The sequence below is a fragment of the Grammomys surdaster genome, unplaced genomic scaffold (genome assembly GCF_004785775.1).
Source record: "Grammomys surdaster isolate TR1022 unplaced genomic scaffold, NIH_TR_1.0 167, whole genome shotgun sequence".
Lineage (NCBI taxonomy): Eukaryota > Metazoa > Chordata > Mammalia > Rodentia > Muridae > Grammomys > Grammomys surdaster.
Genome location: NW_021604615.1, coordinates 7,772,731 through 7,793,259, shown reverse-complemented (window position 1 = coordinate 7,793,259; position 20,529 = coordinate 7,772,731). Strand labels below are relative to the sequence as shown.

At 48.2% G+C, this 20,529-nt stretch overlaps 1 protein-coding gene across 1 annotated transcript in view; it reads left to right on the top strand.

The window, feature by feature from the left end:
- Window positions 1–50: 50 nt before the first annotated feature.
- The window catches only part of Pcid2 (PCI domain containing 2), a 26,176-nt gene continuing 5,697 nt past the window's right edge, over window positions 51–20,529 (top strand). Inside the window, exons 1-9 of the mRNA XM_028766334.1 lie at window positions 51–792; window positions 4,723–4,812; window positions 6,599–6,672; window positions 7,526–7,591; window positions 9,588–9,629; window positions 11,356–11,410; window positions 14,143–14,246; window positions 18,419–18,494; window positions 19,299–19,440. Of these exons, the coding sequence (XP_028622167.1) occupies window positions 757–792; window positions 4,723–4,812; window positions 6,599–6,672; window positions 7,526–7,591; window positions 9,588–9,629; window positions 11,356–11,410; window positions 14,143–14,246; window positions 18,419–18,494; window positions 19,299–19,440 (685 nt within the window). The 5' untranslated portion in view covers window positions 51–756. The remainder of the gene's footprint in view (window positions 793–4,722; window positions 4,813–6,598; window positions 6,673–7,525; window positions 7,592–9,587; window positions 9,630–11,355; window positions 11,411–14,142; window positions 14,247–18,418; window positions 18,495–19,298; window positions 19,441–20,529) is intronic.

Sequence of the window (20,529 nt, the reverse complement as noted above, 5' to 3'; positions counted from 1 at the left end):
CGGAATGATCCGGCTCCGGTGCGCGGACTCCGCCCAAGGAGGGCTCGGGGGAGTCGTGGACGTTCTACAACGAATGCTCGCGAGAGGGCGCCGTGCCACCCGCACCGAGTGCTCGGGAGCTTGCTGCCCAACGTCACATCGAAGGCCCGGACACCCCGGCGAAGGAGAGTTGAGTGGAGAAAAGCATCCCACAACCTTGCCTCTGGGGCCACCTCACACCCAGGGCTCAGGAATGCTCCGTGCGGTGGCACGTCGAGGGCTGGGGGACGGAATACGCTACACCCATTGATCTGGGGTGCTCCAGTGCAGAGGGGTGGGAGGACTCAGGCACACCTCCAGCGGGTGCGAGGAGTGCGCGGGACGTCTTCCCAGAGTGATCTGGACTTTTGTTCTAAGAGAGCCAGGCGCACCTCTGCACACTGAGGGCTGGGGTGCGGGTCACCCTCATCGGGGAAGGGGGTGAGGAGTACGAGGAATCGGGTCACTAGCGCACAGACGTGATCAGGGACGCAGGGACACGTCCCCAAGTCGGCTAGGACTCTTCCACGTCAGTCCTCCGTCCTCGCGCGCGCCCCCGCCGGACCTCAGGCGTCCCAGCGGCCGCACTGACAGCTACCAAAAAGAAGTGCTCGCGCCAGCTCTGCTCGGCTTGCGCCACCGGCTCCGGAACCAACGTGCAGAGGTTACAGTGTGGGGACAAGGAGTGGAGACGGACCTGCGCCGGAAGTGAGGCACTTAAGGCCCGCGGCCGCTGCTATGGCGCACATCACCATTAACCAGTACCTACAGCAGGTGGGTTTCGCTTGGTATCCTTGCCTACTGGCCACGGTGGTGAGTCCTGGGGCCGAGTCGGACGGTGCCGGGGGTCCTGCAGCTGCCGTTGAGGAGAGGAGGTTCTGCTGCATGCAGTGGGCAGCCTGCCTTGCTAAAAAGTTGCAGGTGCTTCCCGATGGGTCAGAGGAGGATCCGAGGTGGAGGTAGCAAGATCGGGGCCACTTGTAGAAGCGGTTCTCTGTGTAGCACTGTCAGTACGAAGCACTTTGTGTCTCTTGGCAGCGGTGCCCATCAAGGCTTTGCTCAAAGCCTGCGAATGGCACAGGCAAACAGTGTTGCATCTGGGTGGAGGGTTACGTTTGCGTTTTCTCCACAAACCTAGGAGAGAGGACCTGTTAAGGTGTTGAAGGTGTGAATCCCACTAGGCAATGCACCTGACACAAGAGGCAGCCAGATAGCAAAGTCTGATGAACGTTTTAAGTGACTACACTGCTGCTCATGGCTGGTTATGAATCTTGGATTTGCACTTAGCTCTATTATCAAGGCCCCCTTTTCCTGTCCCAAACGCCTCAGTTTGGGTACTAGAGTACTAGAAGTAGTAGTTGTGTGCTTCTTAAATAGCGGCACTATTGTCAGTGCTGTGTGTGCATATATATTCACTTTGATTCCATCACAAGGCCCTCCTTGAAGAGCTCGGTAGGTGGCTAACCCATGTCTTCTCAGTTCAGAAGCATCAGATGAAACTCAGATTCTGGCTCTGAAGTGCAGATATTTAATTCGTAGCAAGATGCTGATCTGGAGATCATGCTTCAACTTCAGTGATCTTATTGTTGGCCAAGAGACCAGACTTTATTTCAACACATTGGCAACAGCCTTGGCCAGTGGCTACCTGTTGACAGATTGTCTCTCTTTCCCCATTTCCTATGCTAATTTCCCAGAAATTGTTGGGATCGAGTTGGTTGAATTTTGCCATCCTTGCAGGTTAATAAGGTAGCCGGTTACTCTCGTGGTTGCTTGAGCCAGGAATAAAGGTCATTCCATCCTATCCTAGGGAATGGCATGGCGTCAGTATGCGTGTGTTGAGTCCTGGGTATCCCAGTTCCATAGTGGTGGTGTGATGGGCTACAAGGGGGCCTGCATCTGTTTCAGAGAGACAAACACGGAGCTTGAGCAATTGACCCCTTACAGCAAGACTGAGGTCTACTTTTCTCCAAGGTCCAGAAGGAAACTGTACTCCATTTCCCAAGTTGAACAGCTCTAAAACACCTCTAATTCAGAACCCACAGCCAAAGAACATCATAGACATCGTAGCCCTGAGAACAGGGACACTCCCTGTAACCATGATACTTTCAGTAGCCTGAGAACTTTGACACTGATGTATGGAACTCTTTATTTTCCACTGTTCTGCAAATTATTTCTTAGGATTTGTTTTTGAATCCAGAGTGTCATCATGTTGCACATTGTGTGTATTCTTGTTCTGGCTAATGTGGGGCTGTGAGCTTCCTGTCCTCCAGTCCCTTTTCTAGAGGTGGCTTACCCTCACGAGAGTTCGTTCCCAAACCAGGTACTGTATCAGTTGGCCAGGATATGATTTCCTGTTTCCCTTTCTGTATTGATTTTCTTTTTATGTGGTTCTGGGACCTGAAGCTAGGGTCTATGCATTGGGGCAAGTGCTCTATCATTCATTGAGTCACATCCTGGCCCTCTTTCTATACGTATTTGCTATTTGTTTTTTAGGTTAAGGAATAATTTCTGGGCTGTAAAGATGGCTCAGAGGGTAAGGATACTTGCTGAGGACCTGGGTTCAGTTTCCAGCACCCACATGGCAGCTCATAACATAAAAAAAAAAATGTCAATTTTTGTTTATTTGCTGCTTGTTTTGTTTTTTCCAGACAGGGTTTCTCTGTGGTTCCTGGCTGTCCTGCAACTCAACTCACTCTGTAGACCAGGCTGCCCTCGAACTCAGAAATCTGCCTGCCTCTGCCTCCCAAGTGCTGGGATTAAAGGCGTGCACCACCACAAAACGGTGTTTGTTTGCTTTTAAAGACAGGCTCTCTTTGTGTAGCGCTGGCTGTCCTGGAACTCACTCACTAGATTAGGCTGGCCTTGAACTTAGAAATCCACCTGCTTCTGCCTCCCATGTGCTGGGATTAAAGGTGTGTGCCACCAATACCTAGCTAAAATAAATAATAAGATGTAAATATTAGCCAGGCAGTGGTGGCGCACACCTTTAATCCCAGCACATGCAGCACATGGGAGCCAGAAGCAGGTGGATTTCTAAGTTCAAGGCCAGCCTAATCTACTGAGTGAGTTCCAGGACAGCCAGGGCTACACAGAGAAACCCTGTATCAAAAAACCAACCAACCAAACAAAAATTCCCCTTATATTCTTTTTTTAAAAACATTTATGGGTATGTATGTATGTATGTATTTATGTGTGTTCTCTGCCCATAGTCCTGGTTGTCCTGGGCTCCCTTAGTAGATCCAGCTCTCCTTGAGCATACAGAGATAGATCTCCGCCCCCAAGTGCTGGAATTAAAGGCATGGGATGTCATACCCAGTACACATTATGGATTATTTTTAATACCCAGTTATACTTTATCATTGTACTCCTTTGGAAGTTCAAATTTTCTGAAAGCTGCCTCAGTTGGTTTCTATGGCTTTTGAACCTGGCCCTGTTCTTCCTTGAACCTTTTTTGGGCCACATGTTTTTTAAGCTCATCCAAGCCTTCCCTGACCCAGCTCTGGCATCAGCCCTTTCTCCAAGGAGCTTTGCTGTCAGTGAGGAATGGAACTTATAAAACAAGCCTGGTATCAGTTATGTTTGCTGTGGGTTTTCAGTAGATAGAAAGACTGTGTACAGTTTTAAGGAACTGTCAGGTTTAAGAGAAGGTGGTACCCCCTGTGGACTGACTAGGACCTGAGAAGATCTAGTGTAGCTGGGAGAGATGTCTCCTGGAGTTCCTGAAGAACACTTTCCCTTGATATGCCAGCCCAGGAGATTGTGCACAGGTGCTGCCTGGGGTATAAATTCATGGTCCAAACGGTGTCTAACCTTAAAGGATGCAGCTTCTGTGTTAGTGTTTGGTAAAGCACCTGTGGCAGTGACTGGGTGCCAGGGATGCGGTATCTGTGGTATGACCAGACACTTTAAAAGAGTACTGGGGACTAAACTCAGGGACTTGCACATTCTAGGATCATGGGGCTTTATCCTCACCCCCCCCACACACACACTGTTTTAAGATTTGTTTATTTTTTAAAAAGATTTGCTTATTAAGGCCCATCACCAGCCTTATTTTCTTCCCCACTCCTAAGTTCTTATCTCATTATTGGGGCAGGACTCTGATGGGACTTTGTTAGAGAGTCCAGGCCTGTGCACGGTGTCCTGTGCAGGGCGTCCTGTGCACGGTGTCCTGTGCAGGGCGTCCTGTGCAGGGCGTCCTGTGCACGGCGTCCTGTGCAGGGCGTCCTGTGCACGGTGTCCTGTGCACGGTGTCCTGTGCACGGCGTCCTGTGCAGGGCGTCCTGTGCAGGGCGTCCTGTGCACGGTGTCCTGTGCACGGTGTCCTGTGCACAGTGTCCTGTGCAGCTGTGCCCGTTGCCAGCTAAGTTGTGCTTTAGGCACAGTTAGCTGATTACGGACACACATAGCTACTGGTGTTAGGGTTACTTCCCCTTGCCATCTCCAAGGGCGCTGGCAAAGGAAGTCACTCAGGAGTAAACAGTCCTGCAGGCTGCTCCCTGCCTTGGAGGACTCTGGCTTACCTGTTTTCTTACCCTCAAAAGATCCCATTTTGAAACATATTTGTCTCCTGGGTAACTTTACATTTTGGTTATTCTAGCCTCTCTCACAGAGGAGGAAACTGTTCTTACGGTGTACAGTTCATTACTCAGGCCCTGTGAGAACAGATCTTGTCTACCTACTCAAGTGTCCCCTTCACCTCTTCAGGTGTATGAAGCCATCGACAACAGAGATGGACCATCCTGTGCAGAGCTGGTGTCCTTCAAGCACCCTCATGTTGCAAACCCACGGCTCCAGGTAGGCGGTGGACATACCCAGTAGTGTCTAAAGAAAATGGAGAGGAGTGAGGGATGCTGGCTCTCAGTCTGCAGATAGGAAGGGCTATACACAGGCATCTAGAGAGAACTTTGGGCTGTCAGTTTTCTATGGAAGTTTGAAGTTTGAGTAAAAGGAAACTAATATTACCACTCCCATTTGAAAATTTCTAAGTTTCTTGAGTAGAGCCCAGCTCACTTGGCCACAGCACCCCTGTGTGAGCGCGCTATGCTAGCCACCATTCAGCTGGGATCACGGGCTTGTATGTGTGATCAAGTAGGTCTGTCTGTCTTGACAGTATTCCATTGACCTTTCATCTTGTAGGTTAATGCTGGTGGTCACCATCTGAGTCAGTTTTTTCAGGAGGAGCTACAAAATAGTGATGTATTTTCTTTCTGCTTTTTTTCCTTTAAGTTTAATTTTAAAATTACACTTATTCATTTGTTTCTGTGTATATGTATTTGGGCATGCATGTGCCATGGTCTGTGTGTGTTTGAAGGTGAAGACACCTTATGGTAGTTGGTTCTCTTCTTCCCCTATGTGGGTCCTAGGGATTGAACTAAGACCATCAGACATGGCAGCAAGCCTCTTACCTGCTGAGCCGTCTCCCTGGCTTAGAATGTGACTTTCTAGTCTCAGCACCCTCCCTTCCCACCTTTGTTTATAGGTGTGTGGGTCTGTGTTACACTGATGAGTTCTCACTGACTGTTTTCCTATTAATCCACTTTGCACTAGTTTACTATTAGAAAAACAACTAATAAGAATACATTTATACGTGCATAATTCATATATACCCTGAGATGGGTTTTTGTGGGTCGTGTGGCTATGGAGGCTGAGAAGGCCCTTGTGTGACCTTCCATCTTCAGCTGCAGGCCCTTCAGCTGCAGGCCCGGGAAGCCAGTGCTGCCACCAAGTCCCAGGCCTGTGGGTAGACCCAGGCCTGCCTGAGATGCGCTGTCAGGAGCCACAAGGGTGTGTTTTCTTGTCTTACTTCTGTTCCTGTTGAGCTCCTCAGCAGTTGATGGGTGTCCTCTCTACTGGACAAGGACATGTCTTTCACACAGTCACCTATTCCAGACATCCAGAAGTCACGCTCATCCCAAGGTGCTTTAAGGCTAGTCACATGATGACAGGTAAAATTCATCCTCAGAGGTGTGCTCAACTTGTCCCGTCCTTACCACTGGAAGGGGAGAGAAAGTTAGAAATTACTGTTGGCCCTTAACCCAGGACACTTGTTCCCCATAGGAAGAAGCTGTGCAGTGACTTCGCATGACATGGTCACTAAGTTGTTGACCTTATTTATGGAAGGAGCTGTATACTTGTTTATTAAAGCCATAGGAGTTGATTATGGTTTCTTGACTGACTGACTGACTAGCTTTAAGTACTAGAATATGTGTGAGAGCCCATGACATGGACAGTTGAGTAGAAGTTCTTGCTGAGCAAGCCTGGACTTCTGTGTGTGCTATGGCATATGTGGGCCTACACTCACAGGCACACATCATAAACACACACACACACACACACACCAAATAAAATATGTATGAAAGTGCTTTTCTGGCCTTCAGCAAACAACTGAATTGGATTCTTGAGCTTCTTGTTTTCTTGAAATACAGGCATTGGTGGAGCAATGAGCCTTTCCTTCAGAAGTGCCAGACTGAGCTGTTTCTCTGGGCTGTGAAGTTCTGAGAGTGTCCATCTGACGCTCTGTGTGTATGTCAATGTCTTTCATGCTTCTAACTTTATCCTACCCTTTCTCCTTGTGGATTAGATGGCTTCTCCAGAAGAGAAATGCCAGCAAGTTCTGGAACCCCCTTATGATGAAATGTTTGCAGCTCACTTAAGGTAATCTTTTGACAGTAGGAAGACAAACACACACCACTGCATGCATGTAACACACCGCTCGTTCACTCTGATTTTATCATGCATCATTGTTTGCTTGCAGCAGTGAATAATTAACTTGGAAAAGTGGACAAATGTGTCATGTGCCTCTGTGCCACACTTGGTATTTCTAGGTCTTTTCGTATTTGTAATAACTAACTGAGGTCTTGCTTTTCTCGTGGCACAGTATGGCTTTAATATCTCTGCCTTATAGGGAAAAAAGAAAAAGGATCTGAGCTAGGCAGAACAAAGCCAAGCTTCTTGTCATTCACACAGTCTGTCGGCTGCTTTCACTCCAGTGTGTCCGACACTCAAACAGAACTGTGGATGCTGAAGCCATGTGCACAGGACTGGGCCTGCATCCTGCTGTATTCAGAGCAAGCTGGGCCAGGCCTTGAAATACTTGGGGATGCCACTATTGTTTCTTACAACAAGAGACATCCCCTGTTTTCCTAGCTGTGTGCTCTCTGCAGTGAGGTTGCAGAGTTGTTGGTGGGCTGGCTCTGGCTGCCAGCAGGAACCTAGGCAGAGTGTCTTTGGAGGCTCCCTGACAGTGGATAGCCATGCTTGTCTGCAGTCCCTTTGCTCAGAGCAGCTGAAGGATTTCCCGTTCTGGCCCTTGACAGAGCAGTGTCAGAACCCTGTGGGCTTCCCGTCCATCAGATGCTTCCAGTCAGTGGTCCCTGGTGCTTCCTCCATCTGTGGTTCTCTGCCAAGCAGGAGCTGGACTGGGTTGGGCAGGGTGTGAGAGACCTGCACTCTGGGCTGATGTGGCATCCGGTGTGTGATTCTCTTCAGGCTCTGACGTCTTTTCCAGGTGTACCTATGCTGTGGGGAATCACGACTTCATAGAAGCGTACAAGTGCCAGACAGTGATAGTCCAATATCCTTTACCATGTGTATTATTGAGGTTCACAGTCTGGAAACATTGGACCAGTTGTTCAAACCTTCAGCTAAAAATGAACCACAATCTCTTGGATTCCTAAGTTTAGCCTGGCTCTTAAGACTCACCCGGTTACTTATACAGTAAGGAAGAGCACTGTTCAGTATATTGGATGTTATTTATTTATACTATACAGGGTTATGTGAGGCTATTTTCCTGCCACTATTTACTTTGAAGACATTCCCTCCCATACCTCACTACCCCATCCTTTCTTTCCTTTTCCCTCCCCTCCGATTAGTCTCCTCAATTCTCCTTGATTAGTGCCTTAGTTCCCTTCTCCTTAATATCATCAGTATATATACATGGAGGGTGGGTTTCTTTAATTTGGTTGAGAAGAGCAAAGTTTGTGTTTGTGTGTGGTGTGTGTGCATAAATGTGCACACACAGAGGTCAGAAGCCAAAAAAGGATGTCTTGCCTTGGCCTCATTGTTTTGAGGTAGGATCTCCCACTGAACTGCAGGTTTGCTCTCTTGACAAGGCTGGCTGGCCGGCAAGCTTTTGGGATCCACTCGTCTGAGCCTCCCAGTGCTGTGGTGTTGGACATACACAGCCATTCCAGATGTTCGTTGTCTGAGCCTCCCAGTGCTGTGGTGTTGGACACGCACGGCCATTTCCAGATGTTCACATAGGTACTGAGGCATGAACTAGGGTCTCATGCTTGCACCAGAAGCACTCTTAGCACAGAGTCATCCCTAGCTCTAAGAATAATGTTTTGTTAGTTTATTTTGTTTATGGGCTCTTAATGGCCTTTGAACTCACAGAGACCTACTGGCTTCTACCTCCCAAGTTGTGAGATTAAAGGCCTGCACTACCATGCCCAGCCAAAAATAGTGTTTTGACAATACCGTTCTATATGAAAATGCCAGAGTGAAAGCATTACTTTGCATACTAACCTAGAGACATAATTAAGAGAGGATGTTTTGCAAGTGTTCCTGCAGAGACTGGTTAGGTCTTAGAGCCATAGCCCAGCCTGGGTGGAGAAGAGTGGACTCACGTACGCATGTCACCCTCAGTCCTCGGTCTGAGAGCGTGCTAGGTCTTTGTAGAGCTCTAGATTTTAGTTCTTGAAAACTACTGTGTTTAAATACACGAAGAAGAGAATGCTACTGTCCAAATTTCCCTAGAACTTCAGAATTCTAGTGTTGGCAAAATAAACCTTATAGTACAGATTCTTGACCGTTTAAATGTAGCATAACCAGTGGACTCAGAGAAACCAAGTACAAATGCAAAAGAGAAGAACCTTATAACAGGGCTTGGGGAGCTAGCTTAGTTGGTAACGAGCTTGCCCATAAACATAAGGACTTGAGTTGGATCTCCAGCACCCACAACACAGGCAGGCCTGGTGTGTGCTTGTGAGCCCATCACTGGGCAAGTGGGGACAGGCAGATCCTGGGGCGGGCTCCTTGTCTCTAGCCGATGAGCTTCAGATCCCAGTGAGAGGCCTTCTCTCAGAAAAGTAGGTGGGCGGCCTGAGGAATGACACCCACAGTTTACCTCTAGCCACCACAGATACATGCATGCACACACACACACACACACACACACACACACACACAGACTTGTACACATACATGCACACAGACTTGTTAACACATACACACAGACTTGTTAACACACATACACACCACACACACACACACACACACACACACACAGAGGCATGTACATATATCTTGTTTTGTGGGACAGGGTCATACTATGGTGGCCGGCCTGGAACCTTCCTCTCCCAAGTGCTAGGATTAAAGGCATGGCCTCATGCCGGACTGTATGAAGTGACTGCATTGAATCTACTTGGCCGCTGACATGTGGATATTGTGGTGTGTTTTCTACCTTCAAGATTTTACAGTCATCTAGAGCACACTTCGTCCCTTAGTTCACTTTTACTCAGAGTAGTCTTTCTTCAGTTTTGTGTGTCATACCTTCCTTAATACAGCACGTCATTCCTTCGAGCATTCCAGGCCCACAAAGAAGATAACTGGTAAGTGAAACCGGAACAGCTGGGTTAGGTGGTGTCAGTGTGGGCTTGGGTTAGACTGACATGGCCAAGTCTGTAGTAAGAGCTACTGCAGGGTTTCTTATCACCAACCCACCAGCTCCCAAACAATGTCACTGACTGACACTTCCCTGTGAAAGTGTCGGCCTCAGCTTAGGTTGTTTCCCGACCAGCTCGTATAACTTCATTAACCCGTTCATTCTAATCTGTGATCTGCCACATGGGTCCTTAGTTACCTCTCCTCAGTATCAGCACCTGTTTCTTCCTCTGCATCTCGCTCTGACTCTCCCAGAGTTCCAAACTCTGCCCGGAAGTCCCACCTGCCTCTCCTGCTTTGCTATAGGCCATGTAGCTCTTTGTTGAACTATGCAGAAGGTGATGAAGATGTTTACGAACACTGAGACCGTACCGGGGTCCTGTGCTCAACTCTGCCAGTAGAGAATCAGCATTTGAGAACTACAAAGACAACCTGTACACGGTGCATAGGGAGTGGTTTCTGTTACGGAAGTCTTTATACGGACCATGCTCTGCCCGTGTTTGTCAGTTTTGACTTTGTTTTAAAGGATGGGTGAAGCCACCCCAGAACTTTTGCCTTATGTTAAGCATTATACTACCCAGGTCCTTGTATGTGCCAGGCAAGCACTCTGGCACTCAGTTCTGTTCCTAGACCTTTGAAGGTGTTGTCTGAGACAGGGTCTCACATGCCCTGGTTAGCCTCAAACTCACGACAGCAGAAGATGACCTTGAACTTGCTTCCATTGCTCCAATGCTGAAGCTACAGGCAAGTGCCACCACACCCAGTTTATCCCACACTGGGGACCAGCCCACCTTGTGTGTACTGAGCACGTGCTCTGCTGACCGGCCCGATGCCTTGTGCATGCTGGGCACGTGTTCTACCGACTGACTGAGCTCCATCCTTAGCCTCCAGTTTCTGAGGACAGTTATGGGAGAAGCTTGAGGCAGGATCTTTGTAGATTAGACTAGCCTAGAATCTCCTGCTCTAACTTGCCAAATGCTGATTACGGATATGTGTTTTTTCATGTCTGATATTCATATATTCATATTCTTTCCCTCCCCCTCCCTCCCTCTCTCTCTCTCTCTCTCTCTCTCTCTCTCTCTCTCTCTCTCTCTCTCTCTGTCTCTCTCTCTCTCTCTCTCTTGACAGGCTTTCTCTGTGTACCCTTGGCTGTCTTAGAACTTTCTCTATAGACTAGGCTGGCCTTAGACTCAGAGATCCACCTTCCTCTGCTTCCTCAGTGCTGGAATTAAAGGCATGCGCCATCAGCAACCAGCTGTCCTCTTTCTTTTCCGAGTGCAGACTTAGTCTATGCAGGACTTAGTTTACCCAGTGCTGGCAGCGAGATGAACACAGGCCTGTTTGGTGACTGTGTGTTACACACTGCAGCTCCTGCTCAGAGCCTGAGCGTTTTTAATATGGAGCTGTTTGCTGGTGGTGGGGAGTTAGAGAATGACAAAGTTCTGGGAGCTCCCTCACAGATAGACCAGGGTCCAGTTCTCTGAATGGGGTTAGGACAGTGGTATGGAGTAAGAATTAAGTATTTGGCCAGGAAGTCTGGGGTTGCAATGTGTCTGTGTGACAGATGCATCTGAGTTGGGGAGGGTGTGGACCTGCCTCTGGGTAATAGCCTTGGTGTGGGTGGTAGGGTGTTGGACTTTTAGCTCTTCTTACATACCTGCTTTTCATCCTTAGGGCTCTGCCTGTTATGTATGCAGTAGCACTTGACCTTCGGATATTTGCCAATAATGTAAGTTAATTTCCTATCCCTGTTGGTGTGAAGTTAAATATGTAGGGTGACCACCTACTGCTTAATTTCCAGTTTTGAGGGATGAATAAACAGTGGGATGTATCTGGGTGTTAGGAGGGGAAGACCAGGCAGCAGCTTGTCTGTCGTTCTTGTCCGTGGAGACAGGCCCTCTCTGTGGAGAGTGGCGGGCCACTGTGGTGCTGAGCGGACTGACATGGAACAGCTTTCCGCCTTCACTTCTGAGGTGTGGCCTGTGCTGGGCACTCAGGTGGCGGCTGAGGAGGGTACAGACCTTGAACTTTATAGTTGGCCTCCCTCCGGGAGCCACAGAAGCATCTTTTGGGCCTTAGACCCTTTATGGTTTTAAAAACTGTTGGTGTTCCAGGCCAGCTCTCTTCTTCTCACTAGGCCAGTTGCAGGCCTGGGAATGTGAAAGCTCACACAGCTCGGCGACATGGACGGGCGGGGCTTCCTGTCTATTCTGATGAGGGCCCTGGCAAGGAGAACACAGAAATGCCACAGGCAGGAATAAGACCTATGAAAGAGAGGATAACTGCCCCGTACAGCAGCACTTTCTGTCAGACTCCACAAAAAAGTCTGCAGCAGCAAATAGGGGGAGCCTCTGCCCCAACCCATTTGCGAGCAAAGAGGTGTTGTCTCTGCTCTCGGCTAGCAGAGAGCCGCTGAAAGGGCGCATGCATATGGCCTATAGCTTTATAACACAGTACCCCAGAAGCCACTGATCCCGAAGAGACTGCCACCATACTCTACAACAGTTGAGTGAACTGATGCGGGTTTTAAGGCAGCCATCACAGAAGTGCTTCAGTGGGCAATTAGGAACAAACAAATGAGAACACTGACATTCCCAGCAGAGAGCTAGAAGATGCAGAGAACCAAGTGAAACTCTGAGACAGGAGGAACTGAGGAGCAGCAGGGGCTAGAGAGGTGGCTCGGTGGTTACTGACACTGGCTTCCCTTACAGAGGACTGGTTTTGATGTCTAGTACCCATATGGTCTCTCACAACAATCTTACTCCAATCCTGGGACATCTAATGGCCTCTTCTCCCTCCATGGATACCAGATGCACACACAGTGCATAGACATACATGAGTACCAGACACATACATGGTGCATAGACATACATGAGTACCAGATGCACACACAGTGCATAGACATACATGAGTACCAGACGCATACATGGTGCACAGACATACCTGAGTACCAGATGCACACACAGTACATAGACATACATGAGTACCAGACACATACATGGTGCATAGATATACATGAGTACCAGATGCACACACAGTGCATAGACATACATGGGTAACAGATGCATACATGGTGCATAGACATACATGGGTACCAAATGCACACACAGTGCATAGACATACATGGATACCACATGCATACACGGTACACAGACATACATGCAGGCAAAATACTTATACACATAAAACAATAGCAATAATAAATCTTTTGGTTTTTAATTTAAACTGACAAGAAGAGAATGGCATTACTCTTAACCAACCTAGTTCCGTTTAACAGAGACCATCTGGGTCTTGCTGCATATTCGTTCATTCCATTGTAAGGTGCTGCGTTGTAGAGGCATTTGAGAATGGGGGAAGGGAGGTGTATTTAACAGCCTTTCAGATCATTATAGAGTATTTATTCTTGACACAACCAAAGCCCCCAGAAACGTGTGTGTGTGTGTGTGTGTGTGTATGTGTGTATGTGTGTGTGTTTGTACTCACATCCTTGAAGAAGAGACAGCCTCAGATGTCATGGTCTTGTGACAGGGTCTCATCTCATCAGCCTGGAACTTGCCTAGTAGACCAGGCTGGTCAGCTGGGATTACAAGCATTGCATGCACCATGTTTTCTGTTGTGTTGTTTAAACCGTTGTTCTGGGAATCCAATCCAGGACCTTGTGCTTGTAAGGCTACCGCTTCACTGACTGAGCTGCCCCCAGGCCCTGAAGCATGTCTTAGAGGGTAGCACATTGTGGTCCCCATGGCTGTCCTGCCTGCCTTCCCACAGTGAGCTGGGCCCGCCCACATCGGGCACTACTTAGCAGAGTCCCTCAGTGAGCATTTTGCCATCACATCAAGCCCTCTTCATCCTGCATTCAGCACTGATCTTCCACCAAACCGCATGACTATGTGGTTCTGTTACAGTTGTGTACCAGTCTATTCCAGCTGTGGTAAGTGTGTACGATGGACTGGCTAGCTATAGGCAGCATGGTCATACCTCACTGATAAGGAGACTAACATTCCAACACAAAGCACAGACAGTGCTTGTGACTCTAGCTCCAGTGGATCTAACACCCTTCACAGGCACCCACACTCACATACATACATACATACATACATACATACATACATACATACATACGTACATGCATACATACATACATACATATAATTAAAAATACAAATAAATCTTTAAATGGGGGGTGGGGCAGGGAGCTTTCTTGCCCCACCATGAGGACTGAGCAAAAAGACACCATCAGTGAAACAGACACTGACAGCAGTTTCACTAAACACACAAACTGTCTGTGTGGGAAATATGTATACACTTGTCAGTTCTTAAGAAGCCTCTGACTGAGAAGGGCTGTAGAAATAAGCTCACTGGTTAGCACCGGCTACTCCTCAGATGCGTGCACTATTGGAGACTTGCACCATTAATTTTGCCACTGTTTGCTTTAAAAAGTAAATCCTTTTGTATTGTTAGGCAGATCAGCAGTTGGTAAAGAAAGGGAAGAGCAAAGTCGGAGACATGCTGGAAAAAGCCGCCGAGCTCCTGATGAGCTGCTTCCGGGTCTGCGCCAGTGACACGTAAGCGAGGTCTGGGGGCTCTGTCTGTAAAGAACGAAGAAGGCTCACTGTGCTCACCGTCGGAGCATGCGGTGCTCTGTCCCCTGAAGAGCTCTCCCTGTACTCAGTCCTTGGTGCTGGCCATACTTTCTGCCTTCACTTTCGAAGATCTCTGCCCGGTGCATACAGCCTAGCTTTCTCTCCCTGTCAGCTCTGACAGCCAGGCCTCCTCCCCCTTGCTCCCTGGGGGGACACTGCGCTTGCTTCTCTGCTTGTCACTGACTTGAGCACTGCTACTCTGTCTAGTGAGGCTCAGTCTCCTGTAGATGGTTCACTGAGCATCCGGATTTTGAGTGATTGGTTTATTAGATTCTTTTGTTTTTTGTGTTTGCAAGACAGGGTTTTTCTGTGTGTATCCTGGAACCCAGGCTGGTCTCAAACTCAGAGATCCTTTTGTCTCTGCCTCCCAGATGCTTACATGGCTTATTATATTTTTTGATATTTAATTTTTTATATCCTTTTGATCATCCCCCCCTCTTTAATTTTGTGTAATTTGTCTTAGCTGGTTCGCAACCTAGCTGGTTTAATTTTTTTTCTTGACTAAACCTTCTGTCAGAAAGAGTCTCCGTCTTTTTGCTAAAACTTGTCTCCACCATCATATAGTGATGTTCTGATTATGTATTCATAGGAAGTGTGTGTGTGTGGAGTGTGGTCTTGCTATGTTACCCATGCTGACCTCCCGTGGTTGAAGGTCTGAGCCGTCTCAGGTCTTCTCTTTCCCGTATTCCTAATTGCTGGTTTGTGTTGCTCTTGCTGTTTTGTTTTTGTGATTGGAGGCTTTGCCCTCCACCCTTCTTTGTGTCCTTCCATGATTAGCGGTCTCGGCTGTTTCCTCACCTCTCACCACCAGTCCTAACTGACTGCCCGTCCATAGGGGAAGGTCTCAGCCGTCTCAGGCTCTCCCCGCCCAGCCCACAGTGGATAGAGTTTCCGCCCATCAGCTCCCACAGTGCATTGCACTTGGCACTGTCATGTGTGGATGCTGATGACGAGAGATGGAGGAGATCACTGAGGGAGGGCTCCTTGTCTCTTGCCATCCGTTTTCTGCTTGATACCTGCTTATTGAATGGACGGTTGGGGGTCCTTGGGACTCAGTGGTTCTGCACAACATGACCCCTCCTTGACCTTTGCACTGTCAGTGGTTTCTCAGATTAGATTGCAAAAATCCAAGCAGAGTAAAAGTACCTGTGTTTCAAGCAAAGCAGCCATATTTGAAAAACATTTGAAATAACAGCCTGATAAAGGCGTAGTATGGGTTGTAAATGAACTGTCAGAACTGAACAAGAAGGGACAATGTTTAAATGAACATTTGCCTCTTTGTTTTTTTGTTTTTGTTTTTTGAGACAGGATTTCTCTGTGTAGCCCCAGCTGTCCTGGAACTTACTTTATAGACCAGGCTGGCCTCTAACTCACAAAGATCCACCTGCTTCTGTGAGTGCTGGGATTAAAGGTATATTCTACATGCCCAGCTGTAATGATCTATATATTTGAAAAATCTTAAATTTAAAAAAAAGAAGAAGAAAAAGAAAAAAAGTTAGATGTCTAGTGAGCAGGTCCTAGCCCACTCTAAATCAGCAGTGAGTTGCCTCCTGTGCCTGTTCCAGTGGCTATGATCACAGAGCCGGAAGTGCACACTGCTGAGGGGTCAGCCGGGTGACTGAGTGTTTGCTGTCCTCAGAACATTAGCTTGACATGTGCCACAGTAGCCAGATGCTGCCCAGAAGGTGGGCAAAGGAAGGAAGGAAGGCTTTGCCTGTGTCTTGTGCCTCCGCGGCCAGGTCAGTAAGGTATTACCACTGTGGCACACTCATGCTTGCCCGGTCACTTCTCACTGCCTGAATTTGCTTTTTTGAATTTGAGTTTCTGCTGTGGCTTCAAGTAGACTGAACATCTAAATTCTTTATCACACTTGGGTGTGAGGACATTGAACTAGCGAGCACGTGCCTTTTTGGGATACCGTTGGACCAATGTATGGGAAAGTACAGGTACAGCACTGTCTGGGCAGCTGCCCTGGAGCAGACTGTGCTCTTAGGAGAGTGGACAGTGCTCACACCAGCGTCACTGTGGTCGACTCGCTTCTCTGCCACGAGTACCAGGTCTCTGCTGTGTGTCCAGCCTCTGAGCTCTCAGTCTCATGTCCCCAGGAGCTACCCTTAGGTCAGCATCCACTGCACATGGGGGAGCTACATGTGTGTCGGGGAGCCACAGCTAATTCAACTCTGGGTTTTGTTTTCCCAATGCTTTACCATGAAAATCTACAAATATTCAGCAGAATTGAGATAATTTTATAGGACAACCTCTAAGTACCACGTCTGTGAGTTTATTACACTTACCTGTCTATGTCTTCTCCCTGTCCATCTGTCAAATTATCTCAATATTTCTCATCATCCTTTTAAAAAAAAAAAAACATGGTATTTTTTGTACATTTCCCTTCAAATACTCCAACTTCCTGTTTGCTTTTTGGGGTGAAGTAGACCTTGAGAACCACACAGACCCGCTGTGCGAGGTTTGACATTGGAGCCTTTGGTAGGGCCTGGTCAGCAGGGTCCTGGTGTTTCCTCACTAGGGCCGCTCAGTTGTTACTTTCCGCGGTGCTTCTGCCGTGGATTCGTCGCTCTCCGTGACCCCTCCTTGGGCTCCTCCTTATGTGTGTAAGGATTATTGTTGTTGTCGTGCTGTTGTTGCTAGGAGAGAAAGTGTTCTTCCAGAGCCGCCTGCTCATGACCTCCGTTTAGAGTGTGCTCGTGTGCTCATGTGCTCATGCTGCAGAGGGCGCCTGCAGCTGTCCAACTGGGTTAGAATCCTTGGGTCCCTTTTTCTTTTCTTGGCAGGTGTAGTGAGCTTCCCTGATGGTGAAGAGACTAGGCCTCCCAAGGGCCTCCTTTTCTCTGGATTCTGAGGTAGAAGCTGTGAGGGGACACTGAGTGTGTATTGGGAGCTGACGTGGGACAAGGACTCCTCAACAGCTGAGGCCCCTCTTCTTGGTTCTGGTGTAGGGGGTCCAGGTCTTCCTCCTTGGAGGCCATGGAGGCTGTGAGGTCCACCCCCCTGTCACTGTCTCTGTTGTTTGTTGACATCCCAAGGAATGATCTTTACAGAGTTGTCAATGAGAGCAGTGCCAGCCCCAGCATCCAAGGTCAAACAGTGAGTGTCACTGTTAAGTCACGGGAGATAGCCTGGTCCTCACTGTAGCCTAGGATGCCCTTCAGTGAGCCTTGTGGTACCTGGTTTACTACCTTCTTGGTGTCATCATACTTGGCAGCTTCTCCAGGTGGCACATCAGGTCCACAGCAGACACTGTGGGTAAGAATGCAGAAGGCCATGCGTGCCAGTGAGCATCCTGTTCAGTTCTGGGGTGACCTCGCTCGTAGTCTTGGCAGTGCCAGTGAGTCCAGGGGTGATGTTCTGTGTAGCTCCTCAGCCACATACCACGACTTTCCAGAGGGGCTGTCCACAGTCTTGTGGATGGCGGTGATAGCATGACCTCAGCCGTCCCTGACGGGGCTGAGCACATTGGAGGTACAGGAGGCATTGCTAACAAAGCCAAGAGAGTTGTCCTACTTGTCATGGTTTACACCCATCACAGTCATGGGCTCATCAACACAAGGTAGATAGGATTACCCTTGGGCTCTACTACTGAGTGGGCCTGGCCTTCCCCGTGATGGTGAAGAACCAGTAAGCTCACGTCATGGGGGCACCAGCACCTCCTCACTAGATGTTGGCCAATTTTACTCCTGGAAGATGGAGATGGCCTTTCCATTGATGACACCTTGACTGTGCCATGGAACTTGCTGTGGATAGAGTCGTGCTGAGACATGGAGGCCTTGAGGTCAAAGAAGGGGTCACTGATGGCAGCAATATCCACAACAATGCCAGCACTGAGGGCAGCTCTGGTGACCAGGTGCCTGCTGTGGCTAAACTCATTCACTCCGACCTTCGCCATTGCGTGTCAGGGAGGAGGCTGGCATGCAGGAGAAGACACGGCTGTCTCTAGGACCGGGAGGAGCAGAGAGCTGCTGATGGAGCCTTTTCTCTGGTGACTCTGGCTCGGGCTGTGGGGCTTGCTCTCACAGTAGTAATTTGTCCTGGTGCTTTACTCTGTAATTGACCCCGTTTGTTTGTTCTTCCCGTAGTCGTGCTGGCATAGAAGACTCTAAGAAGTGGGGGATGCTCTTCCTGGTGAACCAGCTATTTAAAATCTATTTTAAGGTTTGCTTTGCATGCATTTTTGTAAGTCTCATTTTCTCTCTGCCTAGGTAAATCATTGGTTTAGTTTGCCTTCTGACATGTAATAGGAAGGGAACCTAACCACACCCACATTAATAATCCTAACAGCTGGTAGTCATTTGTGCTTCCCAAGGGCAAGGCTTTGTTTAAATACAAGGACCAGAGCTCAATGAGAAAACCGTGCAGCATTCTTTAGAACCAGGGCCTAACCTGTGCCACAGAAGCAAGTAAGAACTGGAGGTTCATGAAGATCTGAGTTAGGATCAGATAGCTCATGGAAACGCAGCTACTTCAGACACAGGCTCTGAGCACTGAGTGACCAGCCCTGTGGGGACGGAAGTGCTGGGCACTTGGTAACTGGTCCTTGTAATGGGGCTTGTGTGTGGCCGCTCTTGAGCCTCCGTCTTGTGTTGTAATGTCACCCTTATGGAACTGGGGGATATGTAGATATGTGGATGGACAGAGGAGTCAGGCTTGCTTCATAAAGACAAGTGGGCAAAGGGCAGCCTGTCCCACGTCACTGAGAATCTGCCTTTCACTTCATGGGACATTTAGTTTGTCAGTGTGCAGCCTGAGCACAGGGCGGGCTCTGACTCCCCTCACAGAGTCGAAGCTTCTCGATTGTATGTTGTCTGTACTAGGTAGTTTTTTTTTGTTTTTTACAGAAATTTTGATGACTTTGAAATTCATATTAAAAAAGCAAAACAAGTTCATGTCTGTCTTTCTGTCTGCTTGTTCTGTTGATATTGCTTATCAGTGTTTTACATAGTTTCTTCTTTATTATAGATCAACAAACTCCATTTGTGTAAACCTCTTATCAGAGCCATCGACAGCTCGAATCTGAAAGATGACTATAGCACGGCGCAGAGGATCACGTACAAATACTATGTTGGGCGCAAGGCCATGTTCGACAGTGACTTCAAGCAGGGTATGTTGATAGCTCTGTTCCAGTGTCTGGGTAAGACATGCGTTCTGCTTACTGGACTGACATTGATAGTCTCAGAGCATAGAATGACTGTATTTTATTAAGGTGAGATGGATGTATAAACCAAGTCTCCAAATGAGAGAGAGAGAAAAAGAGAGAGAGAGGGAGAGGGAGAGGGAGAGGGAGAGGGAGAGAAAGCAAGTGAGCATGTACACACATGCCCATGTGAATGTCTACCAAGTGTGTTATGCAGGCCCCCACAGAAGTCAGAAGGAGGTGTTTAATCCCCTGGAGCTGGAGTTACAGGTGGCTGTGAGTTACAAGTGGGTCTGGGAACTGAACTTGGGTCCTTTGGAAAAGGAGGAAGTACTTTTGACTATTGAGTCATCTGTCCAGTCTCCTCTTTTTTTCTTTTTTTTTTAAACATAGAATAGAGTTTATTCAGGGCATGAGGAGGGGAGCCAGGAGGGTAGTAGAGGCAGAGAGAGAGAGAGAGAGAGAGAAGTAGAGGCCGGCCATGAGCTCGTGGAGAGGGAAGGAGCAAGGGGACAGAGAGAAGCTAGAGGCAAGAGAGGAGCAAGAGAGAGCCCAGTCTCCTCTTTGCCTTGTTTTTTGAGACAGGGTCTCACTCTGTAGCATAAGCTGTCCTGGAATTCACTATGTAACCTAGACGGGCCCCAAATTCATGGTTATCCTCCTGCCTCAGCCTCCTGAGTGTCCTGGGATTACAGAGAAGGGATACCACACCTAGTTTAATTGTATTTTTGAAATTTAGTGTGTGTGTGTGTGTGTGTGTGTGATTTTTGGTGTGTGTGGTGTGATTCTCGGTGTGTGTGTGCCATGGCTTCCGCATAGAGGGCAGATGACAACTGCGGAGCTGGCTCTCCCCTCCCACCTTTCCATGGGTCTCAGGGACTGATCTCGGCTTCTCAGGCGTCACAACAAGCTCCGTGCCCAGCCATCTTGCTGGCTTCTATCATTCATATGTATATTCTTTTCCAAAGGCTTATATTTTTGGCAATAAATAATTCTACAAGTGAATAATGCCTGGAGGCCCTTGCTCTCTGCAGGGTTCCTAATGCAAGTCGAAGC